The 23,487-nt window shown below is 42.0% G+C and overlaps 1 protein-coding gene across 1 annotated transcript in view; it reads left to right on the top strand.

Annotated features, from left to right (window-relative positions):
• The window catches only part of ARL8B (ARF like GTPase 8B), a 28,716-nt gene extending 5,784 nt beyond the window's left edge, over positions 1 to 22,932 (top strand). Inside the window, exons 2-7 of the mRNA XM_081854012.1 lie at positions 13,349 to 13,429; positions 14,762 to 14,835; positions 16,888 to 16,981; positions 17,861 to 17,928; positions 18,146 to 18,216; positions 20,666 to 22,932. Of these exons, the coding sequence (XP_081710138.1) occupies positions 13,349 to 13,429; positions 14,762 to 14,835; positions 16,888 to 16,981; positions 17,861 to 17,928; positions 18,146 to 18,216; positions 20,666 to 20,715 (438 nt within the window). The 3' untranslated portion in view covers positions 20,716 to 22,932. The remainder of the gene's footprint in view (positions 1 to 13,348; positions 13,430 to 14,761; positions 14,836 to 16,887; positions 16,982 to 17,860; positions 17,929 to 18,145; positions 18,217 to 20,665) is intronic.
• The last annotated feature ends 555 nt before the right edge of the window (positions 22,933 to 23,487 follow it).

The following is a 23,487-nucleotide window of genomic DNA, read 5'->3' as shown; positions in this document are numbered from 1 at the left end:
CTTTGAATTGAAATTGTGTACCTTACTGCTTGGTTGGGATCTAACACATCTCTAGACTTAACTGGGTGAAATCTATTAAATATGTATTCTTGCAAACTTGTTCTTGCGTGAAATAAAAGAGCTTTGTCGGCTTCAGTATTAAATTTCAATAGTTTGTGTTTCTGTCACTTGGACTGTAGGCAAGTGATGATAGGAATTTTTATTCTGTGATGATTGCAACTGATAAGCACCTAAAAAAATACAGGGTAGAACATAAGTCATACCGTAGACCCATTAAAAGAATGACTAACTTAGGTCTGCTCATTTCAGTGACTCTACCCTGAGTAAAACTTGGGTGCGTACAATCCACTGTGCTTCACCTTGGTATTGGGGATCTATTGCCTACAATTCCCATGATCCCTAGCTAGCAGGACCAGTGGTCAGGGATGATGGGAATTGTAGTCTCAAAACATCTGGAGGGACAAGTTTAAGGAAGCCTGGCCAAGAGTAAAGTTCCCTATCCTTCCAAGGTAAGTATAAAATATTGAAAGCTAATAACTTGCCAGCCTGATAGCTCAGTTATATATGGGTAGTCTGGTAGTAAGGATTTCAGTTACATGTAAAAATGGCTAATAGAAAAGACTTGACTAACGTTACCAGAACTTGAACAACATATTAACCACCTGCATTATTATTATTCCATTAATAATAATGTCAGGGATGTTTGTGTGGCATGTGAAGCTTGAGTAGGGAAGGAAGCTGTTTCTCTTTAATTTAAATGGCTAAAGGCTGCAGTCTTTTACAAGCTTACATGTGGGTAAGTTTCATTGAATTCAATGGGGCTTGTGTCTGAGTGTGTATGTTTAGGATTTCACTGTAAAAGTAAAATAGTGTGTGTGGGCTGGGAATATATTACTTTTTTTTTTTTAAGTACTTTCAGCTGGGCATTATCATTGCAAGTGCCTGCCTGAGCAACTTCAAGGGAGCTAAGCTAGCCTAAATGCTTCCATACTGGGACTAAATGTTTTGAGAGCTGGATTCCCAGATCTTTCAATTCTAGGAGATAAGCTGGTCATTGCTTGGTGTAGGCTCTTACCCAGTCATCGGCCAAACTGGATCATTACTTGTTTTCTGGACAGATGTAATAATAGCATGACTCATGAACGGTGATCTAATGAGGGTGAAGTCTGGCTTCTTTGTGATTGCAACCACCTTTATCTGAACTCTAAATATTTAAGACTGTTGAAGTAATCTTCATTTGCTAAGCAAAAACTTGGGATTTAGCAAACTTGGGGTGCATTTTTAAAAACACAAGCTAATACCAGTCTATGAATATCAGCATACTGATTTTAAAATCGATAGGAGAAAGCAGAGCTGTATCTGCTCTCCTAACCTTTTCTGAATATCCTTGGTAGTATTTGACTGGCTACTGCGGAACCCTGTGTTAGTTTTTGGCATTTGGGGAATTACCCAACTCGATGTTTGTAGGATTAGCATTGAGAAGCCTGGCATCGAAAATGCTGTGACAAGCCTTTGGAGAGGAGAGGTCTTTCTCTGCTCTAAATGCCCCTGGATATCTTATGCACGACGGAACATACTGCAGTTGTGGATGGAAATAGAAGTGATGAGGGAAGTAATGACGTGGCTCTTGTAGAAGCAACCTCCTCCTGCTGTGTCACAAGTTGCAATGACACTGTAGACTTGCTGCTGCAGGTTTCAGCTGTCAGTGTAACACACAAATGCCTCCAGAAATCTCTTGGGCAATAAAATAAAAACCGTTCTGTATGCACCCTTGTTGATTATAGTGACATTTTGCTTCAAAGAGGGGGAAGTTGCAACTTCTCTTGGCTTCCCCATAGTAGCTTGCCACATGCAACCCTGGTGAGGGTCTTTTCCCCCAACCTGAAGCTTGTGATATTCAGTTTTTGTATCTGCTGCTTATCCAAACAATTAATACTTGGGTCACTACGACTTCATGGTGAGACGTATACAGATTGACTAGCGTATCTAAGAAGACACTGGATTTGTTATGATGTAACCCTAAACCATGACTTTGTGTTACGGGGATAAGCCTCATAGAATCATAAAAACTTAATAGTTGGAACGTACCCAAGGGTCATCTAGTTCAACCCGCTGCAATGCAGGAATCTCAGCTAAAGCATCCATGACAGATGGCCATCCAACCTCTGCTTTAAAACTTCCAAGGAAGTAGAGTCCACCACTTTTTGTGGGAGTCTGTTCCACTGCTGAACAGCTCTTACTGTCAGAAAGTTTTTCCGAATGTTTAGTCAGAATCTCCTTTCTTGTAACATGAAGCTATCGGCTTGAGTACTACCCTCCAGAGCAGGAGAAAACAAGCATGCTTACTCTTCCACGTGATAGCCCTTAAGATATTTGAAGATGGCTATCATATCTCCTCTCTTTCCCAGGCTAAACATAACCAGCTCCTTCAAGCGTTCCTCATAAGGCTTAGTTTCCAGACCCTTGATGATCTTGGTTGCCCTACTCTGCATATGTTTCAGCTTAGAATCATAGAATCATAGAATCATAGAGTTGGAAGAGACCACAAGGGCCATCGAGTCCAACCCCCTGCCAAGCAGGAAACACCATCAGAGCACTCCTGACATATGGTTGTCAAGCCTCTGCTTAAAGCTTGTCAACATCCTTCTTAAATTATGGTTCCCAGAATTGGATACAGTGCTCCAAGTGGTCTGATCAAGGCAGAATAGAGTAATACTGTTACTTCCCTTGATCTGGACACTATACTTCTAGAATAGCGTTAGCTTTTTTTGCTGCTGCTGCATCACATTGTTGACTCAGGTTAAGATTGTGGTCCACCAAGACCCCTAGATCCTTTTCACATGTACTGCTAGTAAGCCAGGTGTCCCCCGTCCTATATTTGCACATCTGGTTTTTCCTTACATTTGTCCCTATTGAAATTCATTTTGTTAGTTTGGGCCGAGTTCTCCAATCTGTTACAGTCATTTTGAATTCTGATTCTGCCTTCTGTGGCCATCACATTTCTCCTTCCAACCCCTTCTCTGGCACAACCATGAGAAGGGATATGAAAGCTTTTGCTTACACTTTCAAACTAACCACAGCTTGCTGCGCCATCCAAACCTGGCCAAGCTATAGTTATGCTAACTATAGTTAGCAGAAACAAGCCAACGTCAAGGCATAGTCTATGGAGCTGGATTGCTTCCACTAATTGTGGCTGAAGTTTAGGGTTCAGATGTAACACTAGTTGGCATCTGTCTGTCTCGGGAGACAATGGAGGAATGTACCTTTGGGGGTGAGGTCAAGCTGCTGGAAGGTTGCAGCGCCCGCTGTAACTGTAGAGACTGATGCGGGAGAGACATGTTTTATTGCAGCTAGAGAAGATGGTGTCCAGCTGTGCTAGTTACAGATAGGTAGCCGTGTTGGTCTGCCATAGTCAAAACAAAACAAATTCCTTCCAGTAGCACCTTAAAGACCAACTAAGTCAGTTCTTGGTATGAGCTTTCGTGTGCATGCACACTTCTTCAGAAGTGTGATGCACCATGATGTTTCTTCTTTCTGCACTCCTCCCAGCGGTCATTCCTTCGTTGGAGATTTTTAAGCAGAGCTTGGATGGATGTTTTAGTTGAGATTCCAGCTTTGCTGGTGTTGCGACTAGATGACCCCAGGGATCCCTACCAGCTGTACAATTCTATGCTGCTGTGAAAAAAACAAGTGAAAGTTCAGGCTTCCAAGAGTGACAAGACCATAGTGAAAGGCTGTGCAGCTTATTGTAGGAGACCCTTGTCTAATTGGCCACTTCTGATGGGGATTGATGACTCTAATGCAAGATGTTTATGTGGTGTAGCTTTTCATGAATGCTGAAATCAAACACTGGTGTGTTTATGCCTCCGTCAGTCAGCTGACCTGGCTCCTCAACATCACTCCTTGCTTTGTAAGCAACATGTGTTAATCAGCAGCCATTTTTGTGTGCTTGCTTTAGTTTAAAATCTCCTGTCAGAGGGGCATGGTCACTCTGACAGGCTATCAGTGAGCAGAAAGGGCCGCATTAAATTGAAATAATGTTATGACTGTGAATGCAATAATCCTGCTTGTCTTTTTATAACTGAAGGCATCCAGGGTCTAAAGAACCAAGTGCATGTTTGCATATTGCTCCCACATCTGAAAAGACAGGGACATGAAATAGACCATAACATCTCTAGGTCTCCAAACAGATCACTGTGTCACGACTCGAGGTGTTTCAGTGATAATCGGTGTCCTACTAGACGTGGAGAGGCCCAGCATTAAATGCCCATTCTGCCATGAGGCTTGCTGGCTAAACTTGGGCCAGTCACTGTCTTACTTCACAGGGTGGTTGTGAGAATAAAATGGGGGAGGGGAGGACATTGCAAAGCCATGTTGACACCAGTGTGTGTGCATCATTGAACACTCCTGCATTGTGCCGCTGAATCCAGTTGAGTAAAATGGCTTCTTGATCCTTACCCTCAAGTCCTACTTGGGACAGTGTTGCAGAGACCTTTATGTAAGAAATTACAATCTTTAAAAAAACAGATGTCGCTGTTTATACTTCACAACTTTTTTGCGCTACAACTTGCTTTTCCACTCCCAGAGTGAACACTTGGCGCCAACTGCTAGTAGCCTTGGGACTACAGAGCTGGAGGGAAGTAGTATTTGCAGTGTTAGAAACTGGGATAGAAAGCTAGGAGCCAAATGGCTTCTGGGACCTGGCTTGTGGGTGCCAAAACAGAATGTCTAGTCGCCATGGTGGGTGGGGAGCAGCAACACTTTTATTATTTTTATAAGCATGAACCAATATGCAATTCATATAAGAGATATCACATTTTATCAGAAATTGTTAATACACATTTAACTTGGTGTTTATAATAAAAACATTGGTACCATACTTCAGTTTTCAAAACACTGTACTCTTTATGGTTAAACTCCATACCATATTGTCTATCTTTAACATATACTTTGAGGCTTCAAAGCACGTACATTTCAGTAATCTTTGAGTGTTAGCTAGGTGCAAAAAATGGCACCTAGACTTTTTGAGGTCACAAATGGAGAATCTTTAGGAGCAAAATGTGTCTGGCACCCTGCTAATTTCGAACTCTGATTATTTGGCCACATGCATGTGCCAGGAGTCTATTACTGCTGGCCTGTTTGGAATTAGGGTGTGGTGTGTTGCAGTCTGCTATATATGGTGCTCTGAGAGTAGTGGAAGTCACTCATTAAAGCAACATTTCCTCTTTTGGATACTTCATTACATGCTTGTTATGGCATAATTTAATATTGCAACAGCATTAATCTTTGTTCTGATACTAGCAATAGTCGGTGTGGAAAACTGGAATGTTCCAACTGTAGTGGGAAGCTATGGATGTATGTTTCTAGAGCTCTGAAAAGATATTTTACCTCCCAAGTTTAGATCATGTGTTTGGTTTTTGTCCAGTTTTACAATGCATTTTGATTGTGTTATTCTCTGTGGTTAGTTTTTATGCATACTACTTAGAAATGCTTAGGTTTAAGCAGTGTATAAATGCCATACATATGTATTTACTTACACACACAGACACACACACACACACACACACACACACACACACTACAGTAGCCTAACAATAGGACAACTTTCAGAAACTTGTACTTACTGCTTTGTTCTACTGGATGAGACTTTAGGTGCAACATCTGTCTAGGGATTATCGCTCTAGATCAGCCTTTCTCAACCTTGGGTCCCCGGATGTTTTTGGCCTACAACTCCTATCATCCCTGACTACTGGTCCTGTAAGCTAGGGATCATGGGAGTTGTAGGCCAAAAACATCTGGGGACCCAAGGTTGAGAATCACTGCTCTAGATGGTGGTTCCCTGGACTACAAATGCCCTAAACTAACTTGAGGGTTAAGAAAAATTTGTGTACTAACTGCTTTCAGTTTGAGCACAGTAAACTATGATCTGACAAGTACCATATTCTTTACATGGACTGATAGTTAGGTATGCATTTGCATTGTTTTAGTGAATAATCTATATAGGGATACTATGGTTCTGTAGTGTAGTGACAACTCTTGGAAGACCTTTTTATGCTGACTGGCCAGCACAGCTGTTTGAAGCTATTTTGACCGGCCAGTCATTTTAATGATTGTTTTGCACTGTTTATCGATTTAATGTGTTGCTTATGCTGCCATTATATTTCTGTATATAAGTACTTCTATAAATAAATAGTGTTAAAATCTCTGTTGAGCCCCTGGTGGTTTGGGGAAGGTTGTCAGTCTCTTTGCTTGAGCCGCTTCACAGGAAAACCTTGTGCCACCCGGAACTCCCTGGAAGACGGGTGCAGTGCGGTACATGTAGAAGCTTACAATTATGGCTTGTAAGCACTGTAAATCTTGGGTCGAGTAGGTACATGCATATGAGAAAAGAATAAGCATTTCTCATGTAAGATTCAGAGACTAAAATTTCTCACAATCTTAAAATTGTAGGTCTGTCAGTGTATGCTGAACTTGTGCTAAATAAATGTTAATGTTTCTGCAAGTTGTCTGGCATGCAGATTTGGTGATGCTGTGGAGAGGGCTGAGCATTAAAGAAGCACCACCACCACACGTGTTGTAGGATTATATTTACTTGTTAAATGGCTATCATAGCTGAAAGACTGCTTGGGTAATGAAAGATGTCTAGCAAGCAGGATGCGATGACTTGCTTTTCAAAGCAATCCTAACTTTGCTTCTGCAGAACATACTGCAGCTAATATTTTGGCGACTGGCTCTAGACAAACCAATAATATAATTCCTGTGTTGATATATTTTGTTTAGCAAATTTATCTCCCACCTTGCTTGCATCGTGGCACACAAGGTGTCATACATTGCATTCCCAGGCAGTTTCCTACCTGGGCACTTTGCAAACCGAAATTTACTTAGCTTCAGCAAAATGGCTGCATCGTGTGCCCTCGGGCAGTGACCTACTGTGGTGGCCTTGGTCAATAACTTCCATCTGAATTGGACAGAAGCACTATAACCCATTCATTCTTCTGGACCTCTCAGGGATGCTTGATATACAATGCTGCCCCGCAAGACGAACGCCTCGCAAGACGGAAAACCCGCTAGACGAAAGGGTTTTCCGTTTTGGAGGCGCTTCGCAAAACGAATTTCCCTATGGGCTTGCTTCGCAAGACGAAAATGTCTTGCGAGTTCCTGCGGGTTTTCCCCCGTTCCCCCCCCTTTCCTAATCCGCTAAGCCGCTTATCAGCTGATCCGCTGATAAGCCGCTTAACAGCTGATCGCTAAAAGCCGCTAAACCGCTAATAGCGCTAATCCGCTAAACTGTCAGTGGGCTTGCTTCGCAAGACGAAAAAACCGCTATACGAAGAGCCTCACGGAACAGATTAATTTCGTCTTGCGAGGCACCACTGTAGTGAGGTCATCAAATCCTTTTGGATAACTTGATAGACATGGGAACTGAGGGCACTACTTGGCATTGGTTCTGCCCTACCTGACGGAGGTGCTGCAAATTTTTATCATATGCTTTCAACTCCTGTATGCAACTAGGGGAAAAGATGGCTAAGCATGTGATGTCATTATTATGCTGATGTTGCCCATCTTCCATTTTCATCAAATCCAGAAACAGTGGGCTCAGTTTTTGAAAGGTGCTAGCCTTCATTCTGCCCACATCCATGCACAAGCAAGTTTAAGGTTAAGAGTTTAAATTGCTAACCTTGGGTTTCTTAGTCAGATGTTTGCCTGCCCTGGGGTTGCCCTCTCCCTCCTAAAGGAGAAGGTGCATAGCCTGGAAGTTCTCTTAAACACTGGCTTTTCTGCTTGGTTTTTAAATGGTGGTGACAATCTATTATACCATTCACCAGCTCTGATGGAGTTCATTTGGAACAAGGGCTTGGTGCCTGTCTTCTGTGCTTTGGTAACAATAGTCAAAACAAAATAAAAAAATTCCTTCCAGTAGCACCTTAAAGACCAACTGAGTTAGTTCTAACTTCTAGAACTAACTCAGTTGGTCTTTAAGGTGCTACTGGAAGGAATTTTTTTATTTTGTTTTGACCATGGCAGACCAACACGGCTACCTATCTGTAATTGGTAACAATAGGGCAGCCTTCTGAACATGAGGGCACCTCCCATATGTATGTCCTCAGTACTTGAAAGAGAGGCTGGAAGCGAGGGTATAGAGCCTCACCTTTTTCATGGAGGCGTTCATGCTCTGTAATGTCCCACCTGTTGCTGCTTTTTGACAGATAATCACAGTACAGTATTTTAGGGAGGTATTTTAGATGCATAAGGATGATTCTCTTCTCTGCTACTCTTATGCAACCTGCTAACTTTGACATCGTGGTACACTCGTATAACTTGTTTTCCTACTTTGCTCTGTCGGCAGTTTCCAGTGCTTTACATGCATATTCTGGCAGCATTTAATAATTTGCAAGATTACTTTTGATTATTTTCACATCTTTTGCTCATTTTAACAAATACAATGGATCTAAAAGTTATTTTATGCTGTAGTAGTAGTAGTAGTAGTAGTAGTAACAACAACAACAACAACAACAACAACAACAATAATTTATACCCTGCCCATCTGGCTGGACTTCCCCAGCCACTCTGGGTGGCTTCCAACAATATATTAAAATACAGTAATCCTTCAGATGTCTGCCTTCAGATGTCTTCTAAAAGTCTGGTAGTTGTTCTCTTTGACATCTGGTGGGAGGGTGTTCCACAGGGTGGGTGCCACCACCGAGAAGGCCCTCTGCCTGGTTCCCTGTAACTTGGTTTCTCGCAGTGAGGGAACCGCCAGAAGGCCCTCGGCGCTGGACCTCAGTGTCCGGGTAGAAAGATGGGGATGGAGACGCTTCTTCAGGTATACTGAACCAAGGCCATTTAGGGCTTTAAAGGTCAGCACCAACACTGTTAACGACCTCAGTTCCAAATCTTTCACTGCAAAATTATTTGGAGTTGAGCAAGTCCATCACATATGGAAATAACTGTATTCCTTCTGATACTTCCAAAACTGGTATGTTTTGTTTAACTACTTTGGAATAGTAATCTGCTTTGTCATGAGCTTAAAAGGGTGTATCCAACACTTGCTCTGCTAGCGCAGCAGACTTCTGCTTGCTCAGTGGAGCTTCCCTCTCTCCTTTCTCCTGCAACCCCTCTGAATCTGCTACAGAGAGTTGGAAGAAGAGGGGAGAAGAAGAGAGAACCCCATTGGGCAAATGGAACTTGATGTGTGTGGCATTTTATATATCCCAAAGTACAGTAAATCCTACTTTTGTATATAAAAATATTCCCATTTTGCCATATAAAATCCAATATGCCAAAGTAGATTGATCTACCAGCATTCTGTCCTCAGCTAGTCAATGTACAGTGGTACCTCGGGTTACATACGCTTCAGGTTACACACTCCGCTAACCCAGAAATAGTGCTTCAGGTTAAGAACTTTGCTTCAGGATGAGAACAGAAATCGGGCTCCGGCAGCGCGGCGGCAGCGGGAGGCCCCATTAGCTAAAGTGGTGCTTCAGGTTAAGAGCAGTTTCAGGTTAAGAACAGACCTCCAGAACGAATTAAGTACTTAACCCGAGGTACCACTGTAATTAACTTGTTTCATTTTGCAATACAAATAAAGTTGGCTCTTGTATATTCTGGGAATTAATCATTTTGCACTGATATATATAAAACTAGAAATCTCAAGTGAATACCTTCATTTTAAATTCCTGATGTATCATTTTAGAAACTTAAACCATAGAAGTACTTGGCTTGTCCATCTTTGATTTAAACTTGATAGACTCATATCTGTTTTACTGTAGAATTTGGGAGGAGCTGGATCACTATTAAATCTGAGGTTTTATATACAGTAATCATAGGATACATACTTGGGCTAACCATATTCTTAATAAGCATTTAGTGTTCTGCACTCAGGACTGCACCATAATTCTGTAAACTTATAGAAGTTGGGATTCTCAATTTTTAATACTCAGAAAATTAGTATCATGGATAATTTTTCCTGCATAAAATTTTGCAGCATGCACAGTAGTAAGTTAACTGGTAGGTGAACAAAAGGTTTATAAAATCATTGTAGTAGCGTGTGTATCTTTAGCCTTACTTAACCTTAATTTAGTGGTCATATAAAATAGGATCATACTAAATAACAAAGCTGTGTAAGGAGCACCAAATCTAATGAGTGTTGTTTCGGGTTACTTCCTGGCTGTAATCTTCCTTTGAAGCATCAGTTTTAAAATACGTTCATGAGTATATTTTCCAGTAACTCAGAGATTATAGGTCTCTAGCTGCCTGCTTCTAAACGGTCAGGTGATTCCCTAGTCACGAGTAGGATTACTGACTCATGACCACTTTGACTTTTATTTCATTTGGTTAAACTGAGGAAGTGGTAACGCTGTAAACTAAGAGCACAAAGGAGAAGCTAGCAAAGTAGAATAGGGAATGGAAAGAAATGCCCAGTGTTTTCCCCCCTCCATAGCAGAATAGAGACTGATAAAATTCGGGCATCTTAATCCTTTCCAGTCCTGTTCTTATAATTGTTTCCAGGCCTTAGGATTAGTTCTTACCTGTAGGATTGCTTTATTTGGTGACACTATATATGTTGAAGTAGGATCACATTGGACTTCACTGCTTTGCCTGCCAACTTTAAGCTTTTTCCACTCCTGTAGTGCAGGAGGTTTCTGGTTAACGGATCACCTGTTTAAAGGGTCACTTGAGCTGAACACATTTTGCAAGTGCACTGCCAAGTGGGTTGTAGTCGGGAAAGAAATACATTGGTACCTCGGGTTACAAACTCCACTAACCCGGAAGTAGTACCTCGGGTTACAAACTTTGCCCCAGGATGAGAATGGAAATTGCGCGCTGGCAGCAGCGGGAGGCCCCATTAATGAAAGTGCGCCTCAGGTTAAGAATGGATTCGGGTTAAGAATGGACCTCCGGAACAAATTAAGTTCGTAACCCAAGGTACCACTGTAATTCTGTCAAACACACACACATTTTAGAGCAGGAGTAGGCAATTTTGTAGACTACAGTTCCATGCAACATGAGCTATGGTAAGGGATTAGAATTGTAGTGTAGTCCACAACATATGGAGGGCAATACCTACCCCTAGTTTAGAGCTTGACAGTGAAGATAACATAACATTTCTGGCTTTTCTTGTGAAAGCTACTGGATAAAGGTTATACAACAATATACTGCCAGCTGATCAAAAGGTCACTAGTGTGAGCAGAAGATACTTCCATTTGCATGATAGGGAGGAGTATAATTTCCATCAGTAGTCCTCCTTGCAGTATCACACACTGTTCTTGAGGGTGGCCCTCTGTAGTCTTCATGTGGTGCTCATGTTCATTTGTGACATGGATCACTTGAAGTCTATCTTCTACTTTTCACCTTGGATATTTGCCCCATGTGATAGTTTAGTACAATGCAGTTTCACTTGTGGTGTGTTGAGTGGCAGGTGTCTAGCTGAGCGGTTTGACTGCAGAACAGGCACCTACCTAACATTTGTTTTTCTGTGGTTGTGCTTAACAATATTAGCTTTGAAAGTGAAGAAACCTGCAATGCGTCTTTGTGTTTCGTAGATCTGATGTTCTCCTTTCCTAGTGATGGTATACTAAGATACACTTGAAGAAAACAATCTGGGTGTCTCTCTCCAAGTGTTGTCACTTGGATTGAATTAAAACAAGGTATTTATCCATAGCCAGTCACACAAGAGCAGAGGGTTGTTAAAACATTTATCAATTAAAAACAATTAAACAGTACTTGCTTGTAGTTCAGCAAATTGATTGAATCAATGCAAACTCTTTGTGTGGATCTACTTTGCTTTTTTAAGGTACAGGGACATGTTCAATGCGTTGTGATCATAGTATAATCTTCACTACTTTGATGTGTTTGTAAAAACAGCAAGCTGTGTTTCAGTAAGTAATATAAAATTGGTGGGAAAGCTCTAACACAGCACAGTGCAGGACTTCAAGTGTTCATTGAGTGGTAAGTGCAGAAACTTACAAATGGCTTTAGCGGTGCTACTGAGGTCTCATGTGGGATAAGGCCCATTGCATCACTGTAGAATGGCTTTTAAATACGTCTGTCTATATAGAACATACAATCTACAACTGAAGTGATCAGTGGCAGCTAATCACACCAGTCACAATGTTACAAAATAATGTGTTAAGTGTAACATCAAGACTGGACTTGAAATGCACTGACTGGATCAGGCCTTTCCTGTATATTATACCAGACTCATGGCCAAAGAGCTTGGTGATAGCCTTGCTTTGTATTCTTTAGTCTCAAAAGAGCAGGCAACTTGAAGGGAGAATAATACAGTGGTACCTCAGGTTAAGTACTTAATTCGTTCCGGAGGTCCATACTTAACCTGAAACTGTTCTTAACCTGAAGCACCACTTTAGCTAATGGGGCCTCCTGCTGCCGCTGCGCCGCCGGAGCACGATTTCTGTTCTCATCCTGAAGCAAAGTTCTTAACCTGAAGCACTATTTCTGGGTTAGCGGAGTCTGTAACCTGAAGCGTATGTAACCTGAAGCGTATGTAACCTGAGGTACCACTGTATATACAGGGCTTTGCCTAAGTAATCTTTTGCAGGTGAGTTTTATGTGTGTGTTGGGGTTGAGTTAAACACAGCCCATGGTATCTGAACCTACTCCAGCATTGTTGCTCAGCCGTGGTCTGCAGTAATCCATCTGCAGCGCAGTAAACCTTCCCTTGAAAAAATATTCCCCAGATTCTTCAGGCTCAGACACATCCCAGAGTAGTCTTTCAAGTTTAATACTTAGAAATTATGCAATTTGATGCTAGTATAGCTTCCTATGATGTGCATATGTTGTTCAGGTTCTTCCAGATACTATCCTGTCACACCAAGGAGTTGGGAGTACTGTTTCTTTTGGTAGTTAACCCACTTGAAAAAGATGAGACATTCTGTCCAAGTTGACTAATAGTTTCTTAATGTGATTGCAGGCAAATTGTTTTTGGGAGTGGCATGCTTAACTTGCAGGTAGTGCTAGGAAGCTTGAGAACTCTTCCCATGCTACCTTCATAAATCTGGAGGCCCTTTGGGGTCATTGTATGTGATTCAGCGTATGCTGACTTATTCCTTCCTTCCTCCCCTCTGTTGGTGATGCTCATGGCCTCTCATGTGATCTTTGTTCACTGACTGTCTCAACTGCAAACTTGTTCCTTCTGAAAAGGATGTTAGAAAGAAGCATGAAATCTTGGTTAGAGCTCTCCTACATATTTAATTTTCTCTGGCACTTCAACCATGATTCTTGCATCAGTGGGAAAACATGTAGGCACATGCTTAGCACAGCTAATTAATCTGCCTGAGAGATCCTCTCCCGGCCCCCTACTAATGACTGTGCTCTTTCCTCTCTTCAGTCAGGTCAGTTCAGTGAGGATATGATTCCTACAGTGGGCTTCAACATGCGGAAAGTTACCAAGGGTAATGTCACAATAAAGGTATGTTTTTCTAGTTTATGAAGGCAAATACATTGTCCTGCTAACCACTTCTCAGGGAGCAGATGAAAGGAGACCAGTTCAAGCTTGGGGGGTGGGCATAAAACCTTTCCATTCTACCACCCATTCATTCCCTGACTGCTTCTCGTACCCATCATCCTATTAATATTGTCTGCTGGGCTCAAAATTTGTAATAGAGGGTCACGGTGTGCTGTTTCGAGCTTGAAGGTTATTTACACTGTTTTATATGAATCCTAGCTTCCTATAGTCTGCTGTAAGCAATTGATAATTTTTAAAAGGCTACCGACACAACTGTGCCATAGGGCACAAAGCTTGGTTGACACCCCAGGGATGCAGCACTTACAGCCCTCCAGATATTGTGTAGGGCTCTCAGCTCCCATCAGCCTCAGCCACTATGGCCAGTGGTAGTCAGCAACATACAGAGAGCCATAGGTTCCCCATATCTAGTATTGAAGGATAGCTCTCTCTCTCTCTCTCTCTCTCTTATTTTATTTTATTTTATTTTATGCATTTTAGGGTAGTTAGAGGAAATCAGGCAATGGTTTCCTGCAACTTGAGTGATTAAGTGTGCAGTCTTACTTCTGTGTTTAATAGGACCTGGCTGCCCTGACATGCAATTATTGGGAAAGTGTTAATGGGAAAATGCACAACCCCCATCAATCCAGTTGTTCCTTAAGGTGGGGCCTGCAAGATGCATGCTTAAGGGTTCACGGGCAGGTGGGGCAGCTTTTCAGCATATCAGTGGACATTTTGGTGGAAAGCAGAGTGGCAAGGTTTGGAGCTCTGCTGTACCTCTTTCAAACTGCCCACAAAGAGAAAGAGCATCGAAACCGGCTGCTGCTGTTCATGCTGCATAGGAGGAGTGTTGATTGCATATGCAGGTAACCCCCTATTTGAGTGGGGGTTGCGTTCCTGGTTGTCCCATGCGTTGATAGAGCCAGCATAAGCCCACCCCTTTCTGCCTCCAGGTCCAAAACAAACCTGCGTCGGTGGTTGCGCATCACTTGAACACACTCAAAAAGGTCGCTGCCTGTATCAGGTTTTGTCACTGAAACTGTGATTAGGGATTAGTCCTCTATTTGTGTTACTTGGGTCATTCGTTCTACAGATGTAAGCATCTCCCACAACAAATTTCATGTTGCAGTAAAAACAATATTAGTGGAAAACCTGCTTGTTGCTCCTCCTGGCTGACAAAATGCTTTCAGTTTTTTGGTCCACATAGCTTCCTTTATGACTTGTATAACATTGAGTTTAGTCGTTGCCATTTTGTATTCAGCCTCCAGACATAATTCTCCATTTTGTCTCTTAAAAAAGATCTGGGATATAGGAGGACAGCCACGATTCCGAAGTATGTGGGAACGCTACTGCAGAGGAGTAAATGCTATTGTGTAAGTATATACATCTTGTGATTACTTGGTTGTGGCTGCATTTGTTGTGTTGTACCTACCGGTAGTTCTTCAGGTGTGTTAGAATCATAGAATCATAGAGTTGGAAGAGACCACAAGGGCCATCGAGTCCAACCCCCTGCCAAGCAGGAAACACCATCAGAGCACTCCTGACATATGGTTGTCAAGCCTCTGCTTAAAGACCTCCAAAGAAGGAGACTCCACCACACTCCTTGGCAGCAAATTCCACTGTCGAACAGCTCTTACTGTCAGGAAGTTCTTCCTAATGTTTAGGTGGAATCTTCTTTCTTGTAGTTTGGAACCATTGCTCCGTGTCCGCTTCTCTGGAGCAGCAGAAAACAACCTTTCTCCCTCCTCTATGTCACATCCTTTTATATATTTGAACATGGCTATCATATCACCCCTTAACCTCCTCTTCTCCAGGCTAAACATGCCCAGCTCCCTTAGCCGTTCCTCATAAGGCATCGTTTCCAGGCCTTTTTGGTGGCCCTCCTCTGGACACGTTCCAGTTTTTCAGTGTCCTTCTTGAACTGTGGTGCCCAGAACTGGACACAGTACTCCAGGTGAGGTCTGACCAGAGCAGAATACAGTGGCACTATTACTTCCCTTGATCTAGATGCTATACTCCTATTGATGCAGCCCAGAATTGCATTGGCTTTTTTAGCTGCCGCGTCACACTGTTGGCTCATGTCAAGTTTGTGGTCAACCAAGACTCCTAGATCCTTTTCACATGTACTGCTCTCAAGCCAGGTGTCACCCATCTTGTATTTGTGCCTCTCATTTTTTTTGCCCAAGTGCAATACTTTACATTTCTCCCTGTTAAAATTCATCTTGTTTGTTTTGGCCCAGTTCTCTAATCTGTCAAGGTCGTTTTGAAGTGTGATCCTGTCCTCTGGGGTGTTACTCTACTGCTAAGTTCTACTCTTTAACTGTTTAGCTATGTGCTTGCAAGCTTGGGTTTTCTTCCATTTGAACTCTGTTAAATTTCACTGTCTAAGGAAATGCATTAACCACTTGGTAGCATTGCTATTATTATGTATTACAATTAGTTGAAAGTGCTTTTCAGAGCACTACAAAAGTATGTCATTTAAAAAAAATGACTGTGTTGTATAGGTACACAGTACTTCTACAAAAACCTGGGATCCTATACCCTAAAAATGGTGGATGCTGTTCAAAATGAAGTTTCTCAATACCATGGCTTGTCAATGAAAGCTTGACAATTAGTTTATATGAGAGCCAGTGTGGTGTAGTGGTTAAGAGCGGTAGACTCGTAATCTGGGGAACCGGGTTCGCGTCTCCACTCCTCCACATGGAGCTGCTGGGTGACCTTGGGCCAGTCACACTTCTGTGAAGTCTCTCAGCCCCACTCACCTCACAGAGTGTTTATTGTGGGGGAGGAAGGGAAAGGAGAATGTTAGCCGCTTTGAGACTCCTTCGGGGAGTGATAAAGCGGGATATCAAAACCAAACTCTTCTTCTTCTTATATTTATTGTAAGCAATTGAACAAAAACTGTTTAACTGGACTTCCAAGGCAACATCCAATGCATAAAAGTAAAACATTGAAACCACAATTTATATAAAAAAAGGAAAAGCATGTTCTTAACATACAGTGCAGAGGAGAATGTCTAGTCGAGTGAATGCTCTGATCCCAAAAGAGTTATCAGTCTCTCTAGCAAATAAGACTTGCATATCTACTTCCTGTGAATCCACTTGATTGTTCTTTAATCCCTCACAGGGATTCCCAGCATGATACCAGCAAACTGCAAACATTAGATCATACTCTAACACAATCTAGTTCACACTGCAGCACAGAGTCTCTAATCTACCTAGTTGCCTACTGCAGCAGCTACTGCTAAGGTTAATATCTATGGCTTTACCAGGTTGCATATGTCCTCAGCACTGACCCATTACTGGTGAGCTATTTTATAACCTCTAGCAATTTTGCTAGAGTTACTTTGGCTTAGGTAGGATTGCCTTGCACAAATGTTTTATATTGCATAAACCCAGTGGTCACTTACTGAACTCCTTTAACAGGTATATGGTGGATGCTGCGGATCGTGAAAAAATAGAAGCCTCTAGAAATGAGCTGCACAATCTATTAGACAAACCACAGCTACAAGGAATCCCTGTAAGTTGTAAACATCTGGCCCTTCGTCCCATACAAACATTTAAGGTTTTAATTTGTTTTGAAAGGAATTCTACCTTGTGCCCAAATCAGTCAAACTCCACTTGTGTTCAGCTTCTGCAGCTCCATCCATTCCATGTTCTTAAGCATGCTTTTGACCTTCTGCTGAATCAGACCATTGGTCCATCTAGCTCCTGGTTATCTATAATGACTGGCAGTGGCTCTCCAAAGTTTAGGCAGGAGTCTCTCCCAGCCCTTTCTGGGAGCTCCATCCCTCTTGTCTTAATCCTTGTCTGGAAGCTTCCATAGTAGAACTAATACACTACAGCAATATACCCAAAACATGAAGACTATTCAAATGTTTCCCAGAGTGGAAGCTGTTAATGTGAAAAGTCTTAAAAATAACTTGCTAAGAGGGTTGGTTTTGACAATATGTGTTCAAAATGTTTTAGTTAGCGAACACTGCTAACTGAAGGAGCCCACTATATACCTAAACTTACCACATCTGACTAGGGTGCTATGGAAGCGAGCCCTCTGGTTTTGCTTCCTGCTTGGTGTGCTCACATCTGGTTCCTTTACTGCCTCTCCATGCAGTTTCTGTGCTGCATCTGATGGGACGACCAGTGGCGCCAGAGTGTGGGGTCCCTTTGAAGTCTCTTCATAGGTTTGGTTTGAATTCAAACTACGTCTACAAATAGATAAAAGCCTGAGCTTGTTGAGGCTTAACTGCCTAGAACCTGAAACTTTAGTTCTTTCACACTACCGATTTATTCCCTCTATGCTCTGGTTTACACGAAATTGGGCAATCTTGTTTTAAACAGAATGTAAGCTGCCTTCACAAGAAGACGGGGTACAAATAAATACAGTCCCTTCTCTTTTCAGGTTCTAGTACTTGGAAACAAAAGAGACCTTCCCAATGCTTTGGATGAGAAGCAACTTATTGAAAAAATGTAAGTGACTAAGCAATTATATGATAAGATGCTCTGTGCTGACTTGCTGTGTTCAAAATTAAACTTGGTATGGTAAGAGAGGTGTTGTCTAAGAGACTAGTTTCATACTGTAATGTGATTCTTAGGAATAGTGGTAAGATGACTTACCTTAGAAATATTCCTATTAATTACAATTAGGGATTATCACTAATGTGTTCCTGTGCTGCTTCTCTTCCAGGAACTTGGCTGCTATTCAAGACAGAGAAATCTGCTGCTACTCCATTTCCTGCAAAGAAAAGGACAATATAGGTGATTAAAATGCATAGGTGCTAACTTCCACAGGGTGCACAAATTGGATTCATAAAGGCTGTTCTTGCAAAACTGCATGCATCCTTTCAGACATTTAGCAGTTCATGCCAACACATATACTAGCATTTTTATAAATTCAGAACTGTGTAATTAACTGACTGTGAGACTAGATAGACCAAACATATGGTTTCATAAAAGTGAAACTGGCAGGCCACACTTCTGAGCTAAAATATGGGAACTCAGAGTTTAATCTCTATAAGGTGTCTTTCATTGAATACCCTGACAGTGTGCTGCAAATGCTTCTGTCTTCCGCTCAGAGCAGTGGAATTAGTCTATGGTAGTACCTGGGTAAATGGAAAACTACGTATAAAGACAAGGAAAAACAGACTGATCACAAACAGTTCACTTAAAATGTGAATAAGGCTGAGATCTGTTAAGCAATATAGTTTAGTAAAGCCAGCTTGCTTTGGATAGATTTGGACCGACTCCAAACCAAAGCCTGCTTCTCTTGAAGCTTCAGGTCCATTTCAGAGGGTGGTTCTTGGTTTCAGTTTGTAAGTCCTATTTGATACATTTTTGAACCACCTACAGGCTATCTCTCCATAAAAGGGTGGCGGGGGAGAGTGGTGTGCCTTTGTGACTGATGGCTTCCATTCAGGGAATGGCTTTTCTGGGTCTCTCCACCCCCTCTTCTTTTGGGAGGGACACTGAAGCAACCTAACTTCTAGCTGTTCAGTATTCTTAACTAAGTGTTGGTGCTCCTAATAGTCAACTTGCCATCACTAAAGGATTTGGAGTTGACAATTGGCATTTTGTGTGACCTAATATTCTTCTTATTCCACATGCCATCCTTTAGATTCTAGTTTTTAAAATTAACTCTTGATTGTGTTTGTGTCTGCCATGTGTTACTAGGCTAGTTGCTTTCTGTCCCTCCTGCAAAATATATGGCCCTAATCAGAACTAGGAAAGTTCATTTTTTAAAGGAACTACCGTATTTTTCGCCCCATAGGACACACTTTTGCCCCTCCAAAAATGAAGGGGAAATGTGTGTGCGTTCTATGGGGTGAATGCAGGCTTTTGCTGAAGCCTGGAGAGCGAGAGGCATCGGTGCGCACCGACCCCTCTCGCTCTCCAGGCTTCAGGAAGCTATCCGCAAGCCTTGCGCGCCCGGCGGGAGGTCCCGCCCAGCGCGCGAGGCTTGGGGTGGCAGCATGCCGCCCGAAGCACGGGGAGCCCTCCGGAGGGCTCCCCGTGCTTCGGGTGGGTGTCCGCAAGCCTTGCGCGCCCGGCGGGCGCCCTGCTTCAGGCAGGTGTGCGCAAGGCTTGGGGTGGCAGCTGCGGCTGGGGGGGGGAATAATTTTTTTTTATTCATTCCCCCCCCCAAAAAAAAAACCCGAGGTGCGTCCTATGGGCCGGTGCGCCCTATAGGACGAAAAATACGGTAATTCCAGTTCATGTTCATCGCTTTACAAAACTGTCTGTTTCAGTTCAAGTTCATCCAAACTAACCTTGGCATTTTCCCCAGCATTCAGAAGGTTACAAGCTGGTGTGCTGAAGTATAAAAGTTATTTAAGAAGAAAACATCAAAATATGCACACACTGATAGCAATGTGACTAGCTTTCCACAACAATTATGATCTTCAAGCCTAAAGGCCCAAAGAATCTAAAGAGTCAAGAAGCACGTGTAAGAAAAGCAACTTGAAGATGAACTAGAATCAGTTCAAAGCTGCACTTCCAAAAAAATTAATTCACATTCAGCCTGGTGATTATGGGAACAACTTTCAGGTGTAGGTTCAGAGATTTTTGAACTAATTCAGTAGACTTCATTAAACCAAACTAGTTCATTCCAAGCCACTGGCCCTTGTAGAATTTCATTTAGTTTGTTGTTTATAGGTCTATAACTGACTGAATATATAGCAAAGACTGTGCCTACAATGTTCTTCATGATTGTGTGACTTAACAGGTGTGTGTATGTACACAGCATTTATATAGGTAAACTTATTGCTGTGCAGAGCATAGTGTACATGCTCATTTTTTCTTTTAAGTATCCACCTCTGTCCTAATTAGGTTTCCCTTTCTTAATGTGACTTTGGTGCCAACTGTTGCCTGCCTGCCTATTATTTTGCACTTTTTGAAAGGACAGGTAGTAATAGTTTGCCCCGAAACCTATCCAAAAAACTTTTGCCAAGATGCCTTGGGTCCTGGAGCTTGGCAGCTCTATGAGGTATTTCTGTAAATGGATCATTAATGGAACACCTGCCTGCTATTTTCCTATGGCCTCCCCACACCCAAATCTGGAAAAGGAAATTATTACTTACATGTAGACCCTAGTCTAACCTTTTTGAATATATAGCTGTGTAGATAAGTGTAATCTCCTTTTTAGATTGGATGTTCAACTGCAGGAAGTAGAATATCTAAGGAAAATGACAACTGTTTCTTTTTCTTCTAGATATCACACTTCAGTGGCTTATTCAGCATTCAAAGTCCAGAAGAAGCTGAAATATCACCGATAACACCCCCAGTTGGCCATAGTCTGATTTGTCTGCTCCTTCTCTGATGAAATGTTATTCAGGATAGTCCTCCTGTATCCAAGGAATTGCCTTTTTTCACAGTTCATGCCTCCATGTGCACTGCTGAAGACTTATATTCCTACTTCTGTCATAAAAATTGGCTAGAGTTGTCATGAGTCGTGCAAATGTTTTTTCTTAGTTCATCTAAGCAGTGGCAGTGGGTGCTTCTCCCCTCTCAAAGGCTATCATTAAATCAGTGTGTTTCTGCTCTGGTCTTCCTGAGCCAGGTTTTTATATTTGATTGTCAACAAACTTATTTAATTCTTATATTTAGTGGCTCGTTGAAGATGCTGACACAGGGCAGCGCAAGGATTCTAGCACCACTTTATTGTGCTTATAAAGCTTTTCAAACACTGTTTAAATGGGATACTAACTTTTTCTCTCTCAGATGCATGTGATATGTATTGTAAAATGGTTTGCAATGGAAAGTGCCAGGCACTAGGTATTAAATCACTAAATTACCTTGAGTTTCTCAAAACTTCCTTCATTCTAATGAATGAAATGTCCAATTGTCAACTTTTGTATCTGTGCAGGTCATTGCTAATGACTTTATATGCTGAAATTCTTAAGGGGAATAGAGTACTTTTGAAATAAAGCTTTCAAGTGTTTGAACACACAAGCAAGTCAAACGAACCTGGGAACCTCAGACGAGACTGAACAATCACACCTTGTTCCTTGAAATGCTTTGCAAAGTCTGCATGGCACCCTGATGGTGTCAGACTCCCAGCACAAAATAATCGTATTGTTATCTGGCTTGTCCTCTTAATGGAATAATTGAGCACAGTTGCACTTGGTGCTAGGAAATGCCTAGGCTATTGTGACAACTCTAGATTTGCCTGCTTTCTCGGTGTGTAATCATGTGTAAAAGTCCACAGGCTAAGAAATGTTGAATGGTGTCTTGAAGCACAAGAGAATCAATGAACTGATCCTGTTTCTTGGTTAGCTTCTACACAGCATAGAGGTGTATGAATCAAACTGTAACACTACTTTTGTAGCTTTACCTTCTTGGCAATGTCAATATTTAAAGGGACAGACTTGTTAAGGCTGGTTTTCTTCATACAATGTCGATGTAGCCCACTGTATGCATACAAATATATGGTACACCTGCTAGTGTTGCCCCCATTGTTTCGTTGGTTTTTTTTAAGCAGCACCTGCATGTACTTGGATGTTGCACTTTTCAGAGTCCATGTTAACACAGGTTTGGTACATTTAAGGGCACGTTCATAATATGTCTTTCAAGGACAAAATGGTTTCTCAAAGGACAGATATTTCATACTGGAACCCCCCAAGTACTGCGATCAGCCATGCTAATCTGCATGTATGGCAAAACTCTTCTCGTCTTCTACTGGCATTCCTGTGTTACTTACTTTCAAAGGCTCTATGCCAAAGGCCACAGGCCATGCCTTTACAATATCACATGGAGTTTGTAAAAGACTCCACAGTGCTATCAGGTGGTCTGGGGGAAAAGTAACATGGGATCATACATTAGCCGCAATAGCCAAATATGTGTGCATTACAGGCAGAATGTATGAAGACTCATTAAAAAATTACAGCAGCTTTGCAACAGCAATTGGACCAAGTTGACTTAACACACAAATGTGCCCCACAACAGCCAGTTTTGCTTTATACTGCCACGGCCTTACTGTTCCCATACAAACTTGCTGCACTGTTGCACAGACACAGCTATTGCTTCCATTAGCAAATTGAGCTTTTTTGCATTTTTAACTTCATATATGCTTCTATAAATCCTGTATTGTTGGTGCTGTAGAGATGAGGTCAATCACTTGCTATTGTAGTTGACTACAGACTGCTACACTTAACTAGAGAAACTCTGCTTGTGCCTAAAAATAAGGAAGCTGAACTAGAATGTGTCAACTTTTCTTCTTCTGAGAATCAAATTACTGTTAAAGAAACTGGCCTGTTGCTGAATTCAGTGTGGGTTCTTTTTTTGTGCATACTTCACTGCTTTCAGCATTTCGACATCAAAAACCACTATCAACTTTTTAATCTGTGCATTAATCTCGGCATGTGAAGAACTTATACATTTACCAAACTTTGTAAATATGTGAATTTTTTTATTTAGGTGGATGGCATTTTGTTTTACTGCTGTTTAGCTTTAATCAATAAACTTATGTTTTCAGGGTTATGCTGGCATGTATGTAATTGGACCTTAAAAGTGTCGATGTGACCGAAATAGAGCTGGAGTAAGCCTGTATTCTTACTCAGACGTTAGAGTCTCTCACTGTTCCTGTGCTTATTGAAACTTGCCTATGTTCCAGGTCCTTGAGGCTGTGGTCGACTGCACTCTCCACAGCGAGTGAAGCCTCAAAACCTGGTGTGTGAAATATCCAGTCTCCTCATGCAGGTGTCCTTCCTGTTCATAATGTAGAAATTTGTATTCCTGTACCATTTCCCTAATACACCCCCTTTTTCTTTTTACAAAATGTAAAATTACCTAGCTATGCCTTGGGACGCGGGTGGCGCTGTGGGTTAAACCACAGAGCCTAGGGCTTGCCAATCAGAAGGTCGGCGGTTCGAATCCCCACGACAGGGTGAGCTCCCGTTGCTCGGGCCCTGCTCCTGCCAACAGTTTGAAAGCACATCAAAGTACAAGTAGATAAATAGGTACTGCTCCGGTGGGAAGGTAAACGGCGTTTCCGTGCGCTGTTCTGGTTCGCCAGAAGTGGCTTAGTCATGCTGG

The sequence above is a fragment of the Podarcis erhardii genome (assembly GCF_964252035.2).
Source record: "Podarcis erhardii genome assembly, chromosome: 2".
Lineage (NCBI taxonomy): Eukaryota > Metazoa > Chordata > Lepidosauria > Squamata > Lacertidae > Podarcis > Podarcis erhardii.
The sequence above is the reverse complement of the archived record's forward strand: the minus strand, read 5'-3'. Positions and strand labels throughout refer to the sequence as shown.